Consider the following 13,667-nt stretch of genomic DNA (forward strand, 5'->3'; position numbering starts at 1 on the left):
TATTTGGGTGAACAGATAGCTCTGGAATCTCGAAATTTAGAACTGAGATTACTGGTGGAGTTTAGTATTGTGGAAGTTTTGGAAATTCGTACATAGGGTACGAAAAATACTAAATAGCACTAAATTTGGTAAAGTTTCGATTTGGGTGAACGGATAGAGTTTGATTCCTCAAATTTGTACTGAGGATCACTGATGAAGAGTAAGAAATATGCACCAAAGGGTTTTTGGAAACTTGAGTGTACGAAAAGTACTAAATGGTACTAAATTTAGTACAATTTGGATTTGGGTGAACGGATAGAGCTGGATTCCTGAAATTTGGAATTGATATTACTGTTGGAGTGTAGGACTGGGGAAGTTTTGGAAATTCTTACTTATGTTAATGAGAAGTACTAAATTTGGGACAATGGGGATTTGGGTGAACGGATATAGTTGGAATCTCGAAATTTGGAATTGAGATTACTGGTGGGTGTAGAATTGAGGAAGTTTTGAAAATTCGTACTTATGGGTACGAAAAGTGCTAAAGTGTACTAAATATGGAATCCATTGTATTAGGCAAACGCGAAGAGCTAGAATTCTGAAATTTTGAACGAGTGGTCATTGGTGGAGAGTTAGGCAGATGTACCAAAGGGTATTTAGAAACTCGACCTATAAGTGTACGAAAAGTACTAAAAGTTTCTAAATTTGGTACCAATTGCATATTTTTAATGGATAAAGCTAGAAGCTTCAAATTTGGTATGGGAATCAAGGTTGGGAAATGGCGTTGAAATAAGGATATGGTTTTGGAAGTTCGTTTTTATGATTACGAGCAGTAATAAATTTGGATTTGGGTGAACGGATAGAGATGGAATCCTAAAGTTTTGAATTAAGATTACTGTAGGGGTGTGGGATTGAGATAGTTTTGGAAATTCGTACCTTTGGGTACGAAAAGTACTAAATGGTACTAAATTTGGTACAATTTGGATTTGGATGAACGGAACTAAGATTACTGCCGGACAGTAGAATTGAGGTAGTTTGGAAATTCGTACTTATGGGTACGAAAACCACTAAATTTGGTACAATTTGAATTTTAGTAAACGGATAGTGTTGGAATTAAGATTACTGTAGGAGTGTAGTATTGAGGAAATTTTGAAAAGTCGTACGTATGGGTACGAGAAGTACTAAATATGGGACAATATAGATTTGGGTGAACGTGTAGACCTGGAATCCTGAAAATTTTGTTTGGGAATGAAATGGTACTAAATTTGATACACTTTGGATTCTGGTGAATTAATAGAGCTGGAATCCTGAAATTTGGAATTACGATTACAGTCGAAGAGTAGGATTCAGGTTGTTTTGAAAAAGCAAACTTATGGTACTAAATTTAATACAATTTGTATGTAGGTGAACGGATAGCGGTGGAATCCTGCAATTTGAAAGTATGATTATTGTAGCCCTGTTGCATTGAGGAAGTTTTGAAAATTGGTACGACAATTCTAAATTGTTCTAAATTTTGTACAATATTAATTTGGTTTAACGGATAGAGTTTGAATCCTGAAATTTGGAAGTAAGATTACTACTAAAGTGAAGGATTGAGGTAGTTTTGGAAAATCTTACTTATGGATACGAAGAGTTTGACTTGATACTAAGTTTGGTACAATTTGGAATTGGACGAACGGATACAGCTGGAATCTTGAGATTTGGAAATACTGTAATTATTATGGAATTTACTGTAATTATTTTGTATTAATGTCTGTGTATGGATGAGATATATCGTCGAAATACGTACCATAAGTATACGAAAATTATTTAATGGTACTCAATTTGTTTTTGGGTGTAGGGACAGTGCTGGAATTTTTATTTTTTGGAGTTAGGGTGTGTATTGGTGTGCAACGTTGATCTCGCTGTTAATGTGTAAGGGTGAGATACGGCTGATCTTTTTGAAAATCGAACTTAAAGGGTACGTACAGTACTAAGATAAAAATAAATATTGATTAAAATTGGTATTAGTGCGACCAAATTTTCAGTGTTTGTCATTTCCATATTATATATTGTTTATTTGTTTTTTTATATGCTTTCCGCATACGAAGTAGCGGGCATTTTGCTAGTATATATATATATATATATATATATATATATATATATATATATATATAGAACGGGCAAACATAAGTTACAACCAGTAAGAAAAGTCTGGCGGAGCCGACTATATCATACGCTACGGATTTCACACAAAATTTCCAAATTTTCAAACTTAAACAGACATAGCGCGTTTGGTGTATCATTTATATAAAAACAGGAGAAAAATATATATAGAGATATATGCAAATTGTGTATTTTATTTGGAGTTTTTAGCAGTTTTTGGCAGTTGATAAACTAATTAAGCTCGAGGTCATGTTTTTTGATTTTTATATTTATTTAAGAATAAATTTTATTGAAGTTTGTGTTTTAACTTCTGTAGTAAAGCAATAAAATTGTATTTATTTATTATTTGTAGATCATCCTGATGATGCAATTCATGAAAATAGTGAAATATTGATTATTAAATACATAAATATATTAATCAAAAACAATACCTCGAGCGTAATTAATTTAGCAACTGCCAGATATATGGAAATTTGGTAAAAATTGGGCATATGTACATAGCGTAATTTGTGCATCAAATACATGAAATCGGACGACTATATGATCGTTCCATATGTTCGGAAGCTATATCCAAATCTGAATCAATTTCAACATAATTTGGCAAACTCATTTTTAGACCCAATTCCGTCACAAGTTTCAAATTTCATCAAAAGTGGACATATATAGCGTAATTCGAATACCATCAATTGCATGAAATATCTAAAATCTTGCGAAAATGTATATGCTCCGATAAAATTTGGTAGGCACATGTCATTACTTCATGCACTACCGAGTAATGAGGGTTCATTACACTCCACATTATCAGGCAGTTCATATTTAATGGCTTACACATAACTCTTACTTCACTCATTACAAAGTAGATACTAAGTATTGAGTACGGTGGCACAGGGCTTGTGTGTCCGACTACAAATCCTAGGGTTGTGTGTTCAAAGCTCACCGTCGGCATTGGAGTATTTTGTTAACAAAATTACAAAGAAATGTTGATATACATGCATGCGTTTAAACAACGAGTGGCGTAGTGTGTTTGGCTACAAATCAGAAGTTAGTGTGCTCAAAACCAGCAGCGAGCAAAATAAAAAAGAAAAATATGAAAAACATGGTATGTTGAATTTGAACACGAATTCACCTCAATTGTTCTAAAAATGAAACTTATGTTTTCTGTTTTTGTTCGACTGGCGATATGTGGTGAAATACATATGTACTTAAAAACATATTTTAGGAAGTACTTCCTTCCTATGACATCTAGTGTTGGGCAATCTCGTTCGTTGAGCGGATCGATCTCTTTCATTCCGTTCACCAAAAAGATTCGGATCCTCCACTTCGTTCTTTGGCTCTTTTTCGTTCAATAAAACATTTCAGTCTATCATTTTTATGTGGCTATCGTTCGTTCTCTGCATCAATAGTCGTTTTATCAGTCTTAAAGATAGACAAAAAGTATTCTTATATCCTATTTCCATTCAATTTTTTTTTAATATAATGTCCATATATTTTGAATTTATACTAGGTATAAATTAAAAAACACTACACTCAACACGCAAGATATTTGTTTTGTTAATTCATTAACGCGTAGTGATGTTAACAAGAAAGAAACTAAATGTTTTCCTCGTAATAGGGAGATAGAACGAAAGTTAACACTCGTTCAACTTAATAAACTAGAAAAACAAGAGTTATAAGAACGAGTGAAGCAAAAAGAACGAGAGGAGCCAACTGAACGAGATGAGATGAATAACATAATCTAAAAGAACGGTGTAAAAGAATGTGCTCAATATGGCTCCGTTCGTTCTTTTGAAAAAGTTCGTTCATGAACGACACAACTCTGCAACCCAATGTATTTGTGTTGCTTGTTTATGTACAAAGCTAATGGTGGTAGTTTTTGTTTCTACTGATGCAGAATGGCATAGTGATCTAAACGAACGATATAAACGAATGAGCTGGATACGGATCCGTTCGTTCTTTTCACGGAGTCATTCATATGAGCCGGGTCGTTCACGAACGACACAACTCGAATGACATCCCCATGTAAAAATTATGTCTTTTACGGTAAATTTGTCAGTAGTTACTTCTGCCAAAATTTAAAGAATTAAGACATTACATGATAATTACTTTTTTCCTGGGTGGGAGCTATATCCAAATCTGAACCGATTTTCACCAAAAGTAATAGATTTCTTCCCATGCCAAAAAAAAAAAAAATATCTTCCCCAACATTCAGCTGAGTCGGACAATAAATGCGACCTAAAATTTGATCATAAAAATACATGGACGGACCAACACGCTTAAATCGACTCAGAATATGTTATCCCTAAAAGAAATATACATGTAAGAACGACTTTTCTTAATATTTCGTACCCTTCCAGAAGTAATTTTCGAAACGTAACCATTTCACGCACCTCCGCAAATTCAATGGAAAATTTTAAGACATATGTATATAGATGTACATCATCGGGTAAGTGTAATTATTATTTCAAAACGTAAGACACATGTATAACATTTAACTTACTTGTTACAAGGTAGGACACAAATACCGCAACATTTCTCCATTCCACTCAAATTTTTTTCCGCTTCTCTCATGTCAGCATTTATCTGATCCATGCCCTCTTCAATTCTGTCCAATTGTTCTAAAAGGAAAAAGAACATTAAACATTATTTTTATTATTATTAGTTTTTGTTTTTGTTAGGTAGATGAGAAAAATAAAACAAAAAAACAAAACCATCGTAGCGCTATTTAAATAAATTTGCTCATCTATAAACTCTTTCAGGTTTAAACACCTTTCATTTAAATTTGTTTCAAGAGCACCGTAATGGTAGAACAAAAAAGGTAAATTTAAATCGAAAAAATCGTTAGAACACCGTATTTTCCTAAATTCATACACGCAGAAAAATATATATTAGAAATATGTTTGGATTCAAACAAATATTTGTTTGGGACTAATTGCAAACAAATATTTGTTTGGATCCAAACATAATTTGTTTGTCCAAACAAATATATGTTTGCAACATTTTGTAACATATCTTAATTTAATATTTTTGGGTACCAACATATTTTTTATGTTAGAACATATTTTTATGGGTGGAGAGGATTTTGGTCACAGAGAGTAACAACAGGGCTCTCGCAGCTGCGGAATGCTGATTTATAATAAAGAGCTGTGAGCATGTGCATTGTTCCGATTTCATTACGATGTCGTTACGATTGGTTTGCTGGGCTGTTATTTCCTACATTTTCATCGGTCTCATCGTCTCACCATCACATTGACAATGTATCAACAAACCACAACACAACCTCCACCATCGTCTCACGATAACATTGAGACTTTATCAACAAACCACACACACAAGAACAACCGCTGTCGCAACAATTGTTGTTAGTTAACTGACAAACCGACAAACCAAACAACTACAGTGCCTTTGGTGTCGAACAAAAAAAGTTCGTATAGTCAAATACTTCGCAACTACAAATTTGTAATTTCTTTAATATAAAGGCAACATCTAATATCTCAACCTAGCGCTGATAGACTCATTATTAGACATCGGATTTTGCATATTTGCATATTTTTTAATAATAAAGATACGAAGGTTCTGATTGGACCAAAATTCGTTTCAAAGAAATCTAAATTCAATGGCAGGGTCATATTTTGTATTTATTTTGCATATTTGCATATTTTGCATATGCACAAAATATGCAAAAAAATATGCAAAATATGCAAAAATATGCAAAATATGCAAAAAATATGCAGAATATGCAAAAAATATGCAAAATATGCAAACAGTTTTTGGCCGAAAATCGTCATAAAAGTCGTAAAATTGACAATTAAAGTTGGAAAAAATCATCAAAACAACTTCAAAGTGTCCTAAATTAGGATTATTGGCCATTTAACGTCGCTTTTTTAGCAGATTATTGTGCTATTGAGACCCCTTACCACAGAGTGGATATAAAAATATCGTTATATGTATATTGTAATACCATAAAAATATAACATTTGTTAAATTGTCAAATATTTTATGTAAAATTCAATATTTTCTTTGTCTTAATTTTTTAACTCAAAGGGAAAACATCGATGTCGGATTTTTTATGCGGCACACCCCTAAAGTTGTTAGTTTGGTTAGATTTTAAGATTGTTAAAGTTTGAGGACCATTGGAATATGTTAACACATGCCACTGGGGCCTCGTAATTATGAAAATCTTAATTTTTCAGCGACCCATATCTATGAAACGGTAAAAGCTATTTACCCGTGTTATGCATTAAATTAAATGCCATACTTTTCTTGATATTTCTTGTCGAACAACAAAATACCTAAGTAGTACTGAATTTAAGATAATAAAGTCAATGTCCTGAACACGCCTTAGGGTGAAAATGGAGTATATTGTAAAAAAAACCTTTTTACAGTCTTTTATTTAACTTGTCTGTTTAGTTCAAATCTAGTAACTTATTTTCCACACAGTTGTAGTTGACCAATCGAACTAAAACGTTGCACACTTCTCAGACTTGGATGACAATACATGAATATGAAACCAAAACCAATATTGATCCATTGTTTCTTAGAGCCCCTATATAGCGGTACCACCCGATTTAAAGTATTTTAAGGATCCTGTTTTAATTTTTAGGCCGAATTGGCTATAACTTGGCAATTGGGGTTCCCAATGGTACAGAAACTTCCTCACCAAAAATGTTGGACTCAGGCCAAGGTTTTGCTATAGCCTCTATATAACGGTATAACACGATTTCAAGTATTTTAATTTTTATCTACATTTCGGCCTAAATTGTCGATAATTTTGTTACGAGGTTCTCAGTGGCCAAAGAAATTAAATGCTGAAAAGTTAAAAATAAAAAATGTTTAACAAAATAAGTTACAGTGTTTTATTTATAAATGCTCTTAAAACTAGAAAATAATTTTTAATGATGAAATCTCTCAAATAAAACGCTTGCATTTGAATTAAAAATTGTGGCAATATTAAACGGCAAGCGTTTTATTTGAGAGAATCTATTATTAAAAAATATTTTCTAGTTTTAAGTGCTTTTATAAATAAAACATTGTAACTTATTTTTTATTATTTTTTATTTCTTCCCATATTATCAATTTTTTGGAATGAAAACAAATGTGTTTTACATTTTGTTCATATTTAAATTTATATAAGGGATTGACATAATGTGATTTTGGAGCCATCTGGGTAAACCAAACTAACAAAAGAACAACTGCCGAAATTCCCAGAAAAAGTCCACCAGACGTAATTACAGGGGATACTTACTTGTTGTTCAAGAGATTAAGCATTAACTCCGAATTTCTTGAAAAAGATCCTGCAACTTGACCACAGAACATCAATTACCAGGAAGGGTAAAGGATGGTAAACAACTTGAAATTTGTAAACGACATAGCAGAGCAAGGAGTCGAGTTCATCACCAAGTAGTTTTTTCTATTTTCTTTTGCTTGCTTTACGGTGGTTTGAACTATCAGATCAAAAAATGCCAGGCCAACAAGTTCAGGACTAAGATACCACAGATGATTTACCATTTTGTTATTTCCTTTATCTGATATTTGTTTCGTATTTCAATAAATCTTCAAAGCGGTTTAGGTCTTATTTTGGACCTAAATAATAGTTCTGAATTTCGTTTTCACAATTTCTTGTATTAAACTCAATCTATTGTCTCTAATCGTTTTCAACCTATTGCTTATGTTTACCCAATACATCCTATATTATATCTATATAAATATTATCTTGTTCATTATACGTTTTGTAAAATCAATAACCCACACTCTCATTTATAACACTCAGGTGTTGTCGTTTAATACAAAATAAATAAACAAAATAAAAAAAACTTTCTGGGCGCATTAAACCAGGCTCGAAAGATGAAAACACAAAGTGCTTCTACGACCTCTTGTTCGTGGGAAGTCAGCTGGGAAGTAGTTTTAAAACATTCTCTTCTACATCGAACTTGGATTTGTCAATCGCAAACTATTCTTATAGAAATCGCGTGAATATGTTTGGTTGATGTACGGATGTGCTGCCAAACTTGCAGTCAAAAATCCCTCTCAACAATACTTTTAATAAGTCTGTACGCAGGTACAGAAGCTCTCGACCTAACATCTGCTAAAGCTGGTAAAACGCCATTATTCTAGGCATTCATACACTGCTTAGTCTTGTTTCTCCCCTGAGCTACTGTCAGTTTCAGGGACGCCCAGGAGTTGTTCTTTACCCCCATACCAGAACAGAAACCCGTTCTTTCTGCACTGTTTTGGGAATACCTGGTAATAGTTTTCCATGCCAGTGCACGCAAATAGCATTGTTTTGGGGTATCTTAACCCTCCCTTGAAGCTGTTGCGAGTATTTTTCACTGTTTATTCTCTGGAATAAACGGATAAAGCTTCTAAAGATCTTATATATGTTGGGGTTCTCTCCGAGAGCTTCTACTGTAGATAAAATGATACGACTAATGTTCCTATAAGACAATTTACAGGGGTCCAGCAGCAATGACAATTTCATGGTTAAGAGTTCTTGTGGAAGCCGCGCTTGATTATTTTCAGGACAGATGGTTCTTCAGATTCTATGAAGCGTTTAGCGTCACAAAAAGACCTAGACCTCATTGAAAATCTATTGAAATACGAAAACATCGACAGAAAAAGAAATAACAAAATGATAAATCACTTGTGGCATCTTAGTCCTGAACTTGTTGGCTTAGCATTGGTTGATTCCACAGTGAAAAATACCGTAAAGAGTCAAATGGCGACAAAAATCTTGACAAAGCGAAGATGGAAACTTCTCCGGAAATATTCGACCCAAACTTACAAGAGAACAACTGTTCGAAATTCATAAAAAAGTCACATTAACTCCGAGTCGAGCTCACCACAGATTACAACCAAGTAGTTCGCTGTACTAAGTAGTCGGCTGTACCCAGATAGGCTCCATTTTCGCCCTAAGGCGTAAGTAGTCACGTTAATCGGGACACTGGCTTTCTATGTCGAATTCAGTAATACTTACGCATTTAGTTTTTGAACATAAAATGAACAGAGTGGCCTTAAAGTTAATGCATAATACGGGCAAATAGCTTTAACCGTTCCACAGATATGCCTACCAGCCTAAAGCTACAAATTAAGACAAAGAAAATATTGAATTTACATAAAATTACATAAAATGATTGATGTTTTATCAAATTTTATATTTTTGCATAGTTTAACAATAAAAAATAGTATTACAATATCATATACCCTACACCACACGGTCGTAAGAGGTATCAATACATAATAATCTGCTAAAAATCGACGTTAAATGGCCAACAGTCTTAATTTAGGACACTTTAAAGTTTTTTTTGATGATTTTTCCAACTTTAATTGTAAATTTTACGACTTTTATGACGATTTTCGCCCAAAAACTGTTTGCATATTTTGCATATTTTTTTTGCATATTCTGCATATTTTGCATATTTTTCGCATATTTTGCATATTTTTTGCATATTTTTTGCATATATTTTGCATATTTTTTGCATATTTTTGATATGACCCCAAATATCGAAAAATGTACCCTTAAAACGCCTAGATCCAAAATTTGAGTCCAATCGGATAAGAAATAAAAAACATGCAAAAATCCGATGTCTACTCATTATGTATGTATGTACATATGATTCATATTGTTCTGCTATGCTTACAGGACGATAACAACTACAGTGAAAATCTTTAGAAGAAACGGTAAGTTACAATATTACAAACTAAAAGAATTAATAAATAAAAAGCAGCAAAATTTGTTCTTTTTTTAATCTCTCAGAAAAAGCAGTATTTTTTTTTTGCTTTATGAAAGGCGTTGTTATGTTTGGGACTGCTTGCAAACAAATATATGTTTGCTGCAAAATATTTTTGGGACATATGTTAGAGAGGCCATTTTTTTCTGTGTGTAATAAATTTGTAAATAAAGTACACGGTAAGCACTTTCAAATAAAGCCAAAACATGTTTTAATTCTCCCTCGTTTATATGAAAGAAACCACGATTTATTAAAATAGTCATAAATCGACCTGGGGGCCTATTCTGTAACTTTTTAACAACTTTACTCATTGTTTATTTTACAACAATTTCATTTGTTTGTTTTGTTTTTGTTGCAATAACAAAAGAAATTTAAACAATATCGATAGTTGTTAAAAGTTACAGAATAGGCCTACTGGCCACATAATTAAGAACGATATAAGTAAAGGTTACTTTAAGGTAATTTTCATACACAATATGTGAATATATCGTTATGTATTTTAGAAATCGTTTACTTTAATTCATTTTTAGTATCAAATGTCTTTCAATGGTACATATTATTGCTTCTAAGTTTGATAATTAGGGCATACATAACGTTTTCAAAAGTTTTCCCATAATTTGACGAATTTATTTTATTTTTGGGACCTAAAGCCACAGTTTTTGCTTCCTCTCATTCCCTCGATGACGCTCTAAACGATACCCTGTGATTGTCGTTCCATAGTCGGCGCTTACTTACCCTTAAATTGGCCTTTATCCCACTTCTTTGAGTCCTTGACGAGGGAATTGTCTGGGAAATAGTTTCGTAAGAGCCATTTCAACCTTATAAAGCGGTAGGATTTTTGTCTGAAGGTGGTAAACAGGAAATGAAACAATAATATAACGTCTATACAAAAATTTGAAGAATTCCACACCGAATATAACATTAATTAACATAATGTTTTGAATGCTCGAATTCCACAATAATTTTGTGTATGTACATCAGACATTAGTTTATACAAAAATAGTATTTTCATCCATAAAAATTATTGATTTGACTGGTTTTGATATTAATATGAGCTTCATTGATTAAAAAGTTTTACATAACTATGCCTACCACACCCACTTTCTAAATATTAAACCTTTCATTTTTGTTCGGTGTACCGTTAGGCCAATTTTTTGTACAAAACGAAATTATTTTTTTATTTCCTGTCTACTATCCGCAGACAACAATCCTGCCGATTTATAAGTTGGAAATGGCTCATACGAAACTAATTCCCAGACAATTTCCTCGTAAAGGACTCAAAGAAGTGGGATAAAAGCCAATTTAAGGGTAAGTAACCCCCGACTATGGAACAACAATCACAGGGTATCGTTTAGAGCGTCATCGAGGGAATGAGAGGAAGCCAAAACTATGGGTTTAGATCCCAAAAATAAAATAAATTCGTCAAATTATGGGCAAATTTTTGAAAACGTTAGTTATGCCCTAATTATCAAACTTAGACTCAATAATATGTACCATTGAAGGACATTTGATACTAAAAATGAATCAAAGTAACCGATTTCTAAAATACATAACGATATATTCACATATTGTGTATGAAAATTACCTTAAAGTAAACTTTACTTATATCGTTCTTAATTATGTGACCAGGTCGATTTATGACTATTTTAATAAATCGTGGTTTCTTTCGTATAAACGAGGGAGAATTAAAACATGTTTTGGCTTTATTTGAAAGTGCTTACCGTGTACTTTATTTACAAATTTTGTTCCATATAAATATTCAAATATTTGGAACGTAGCAAGTCAAATACTTTTTAATACGATGTCGTTCTTAATTATATGGCCGCCACTGTACATATTTTAATTTTGTACGCGAATATCTATTGAATGGCAGCATATATAGTGTCCTAATTTTGTCACAATAAGTAGGAAGTATGTACACGTTATCTCTTACAAAATAAGCGAGGTGGGGTCAGGGGGAGCAGCCCTCCTCTTTGAGCTGCTAATACCAAATATCATCTATTTTAACGACTATAAGCTTGAAAGGCTTTCAACTCATAAGGTGGGTACATTGAAATAATAAATAAATAAATTGAAAAAATTCAATATTTCCAATTTATTATTGGGTTGGAAATCCACAAACTTGCGAAGGTCGTCTAATAGATTCATATAACAAATAATATATGAAGTCGAGAAAAGGGGGTCAATGAAATCATTTAAAGTTATTTGAGGTTGCACTTTAGCAAATGTTCGGAAAATATAAACCAATATTAATTAAATATTGAATTTCCTGATTCATTGGAGGAAAATGAAGTTAGTAGAAGTCATCATTGTATAACGCGTGTAGTTATAGTGGAAAAGAAATTAGCCGAGGCTTCACATATCTATCTATAAATAGTAATATGGTGTGGACATAAATGGCGATTTTTTCTATAATCAAATAGTGTATAAGTCTTACACCTTTGTTAATGTGACCCTCACTCATTCAACATTAAAAACGACTTCACTTTCACAATAACTGGTAACATTAACAATTAATGTTAATTATATATAAATTTCATCTTAGTCGGGGTGGCGAAGCGCCCGGGTAGCTAGTAAAATATATATACAAACCAAAAGCCACAAAAAACAGACACAAACACACATTTATAAAAGGTGCTGGTTTTTCTTTTCTAAGAAATGCCAAACACAAAAGCAACAACAGACGCATAGGACCATAAAAAATTCTAAATACAAAAATAGTGTCACACTTTTAGAAAGATATGCAAATATAATCTATTAGTTATAAATATAGAAACTTCATTGAACGCTTCACGTTAGTTGTGAAATGAAACACATTCTCTTCAAAGTTCAAATCATCAACAAGAAATCGGCATCTGGAAGCAAATGGTTATATAATGTAATAAATAGGTAAATCCATATTATATATGCATGTATATGAAAATGGTTAGCTAATGGCCACAGCAATAAATAAATAAACCAAAAAAAATGAAAATGGTGTTAATGTTATTACCAATATTAAATGCGATTTCTTTTTGTCCAAAAAAATATTTCCATGCACCTTTTTGATTCAACTATAAAACTTCCAATTACAAAATGTGTTGGGCTTTTAAATTACTAAAAAGCACCATTACTTTAAGAAGAAAAAAATAATTCATACAATTTTTTTCTTTTCCTCTTCGCTTGCTGAAAAAATCGCAACTGCAACAAAGCACGAAACACACGCGTTTGCCCGCATACCGCATACATAATACCAAAACAAAAACAAACTTTTTGACAAAAATCTTCTCTCCACTCATAAAACATATGTTCTAACATAAAAAATATGTTGGTACCCAAACATATCAAATTGAGATATGTTACAATATGTTCCAAATTACGTTTGGATCCAAACATATATTTATTTGCAACCAGTCCCAAGTTTAGGTTAGGTTAAAGGACGCGCAGCTGTCTTAGTAGACAACTGCTCCACTCGGAGACCTTGAGGTCCATTGTGTGCATCCTGGTGGATAGTTGAAGAGAGAAAGAAGAAGATAGTAGATGGTGTTAGCTGGTAGAGTGTGGGTAGAGTTTCCGGGTTATTGCATGTTTGTGGTTGTAATTTGTGTTTGATTAAATGCTGTTTGTTTGAGGCATATCAGGCCCTTTGCGAGATAGAGCAAGTTTGACGGTTCTGTTTTGCAGAATGCTGTTAAGGACTGGGTTATATGTTCTCCTATGGTACGCAGTCTTCTGGAGATTAACATAGGACAACTGCATAACAGGTGCTCGATGGTCTCTAGTTCCTCCTCATCATCGCACAACCTGCAGTGTTCAGTATTCCTCCCATTTGCACGTCATTGT

The 13,667-nt window shown here is 32.8% G+C and overlaps 1 protein-coding gene across 3 annotated transcripts in view; it reads right to left on the bottom strand.

Annotated features, from left to right (window-relative positions):
- The window catches only part of Snap25 (Synaptosomal-associated protein 25kDa), a 762,009-nt gene that overhangs the window by 126,663 nt on the left and 621,679 nt on the right, over nt 1–13,667 (bottom strand). For all 3 annotated transcript variants that reach the window (XM_073992812.1, XM_073992795.1, XM_073992804.1), the window contains exon 5: nt 4,619–4,736. In XM_073992812.1, the coding sequence (XP_073848913.1) occupies nt 4,619–4,736 (118 nt within the window). The remainder of the gene's footprint in view (nt 1–4,618; nt 4,737–13,667) is intronic.

Source organism: Musca autumnalis, unplaced genomic scaffold (genome assembly GCF_047663935.1).
Source record: "Musca autumnalis isolate F117 unplaced genomic scaffold, ASM4766393v1 scaffold_1, whole genome shotgun sequence".
NCBI classification, from domain to species: Eukaryota; Metazoa; Arthropoda; class Insecta; order Diptera; family Muscidae; genus Musca; species Musca autumnalis.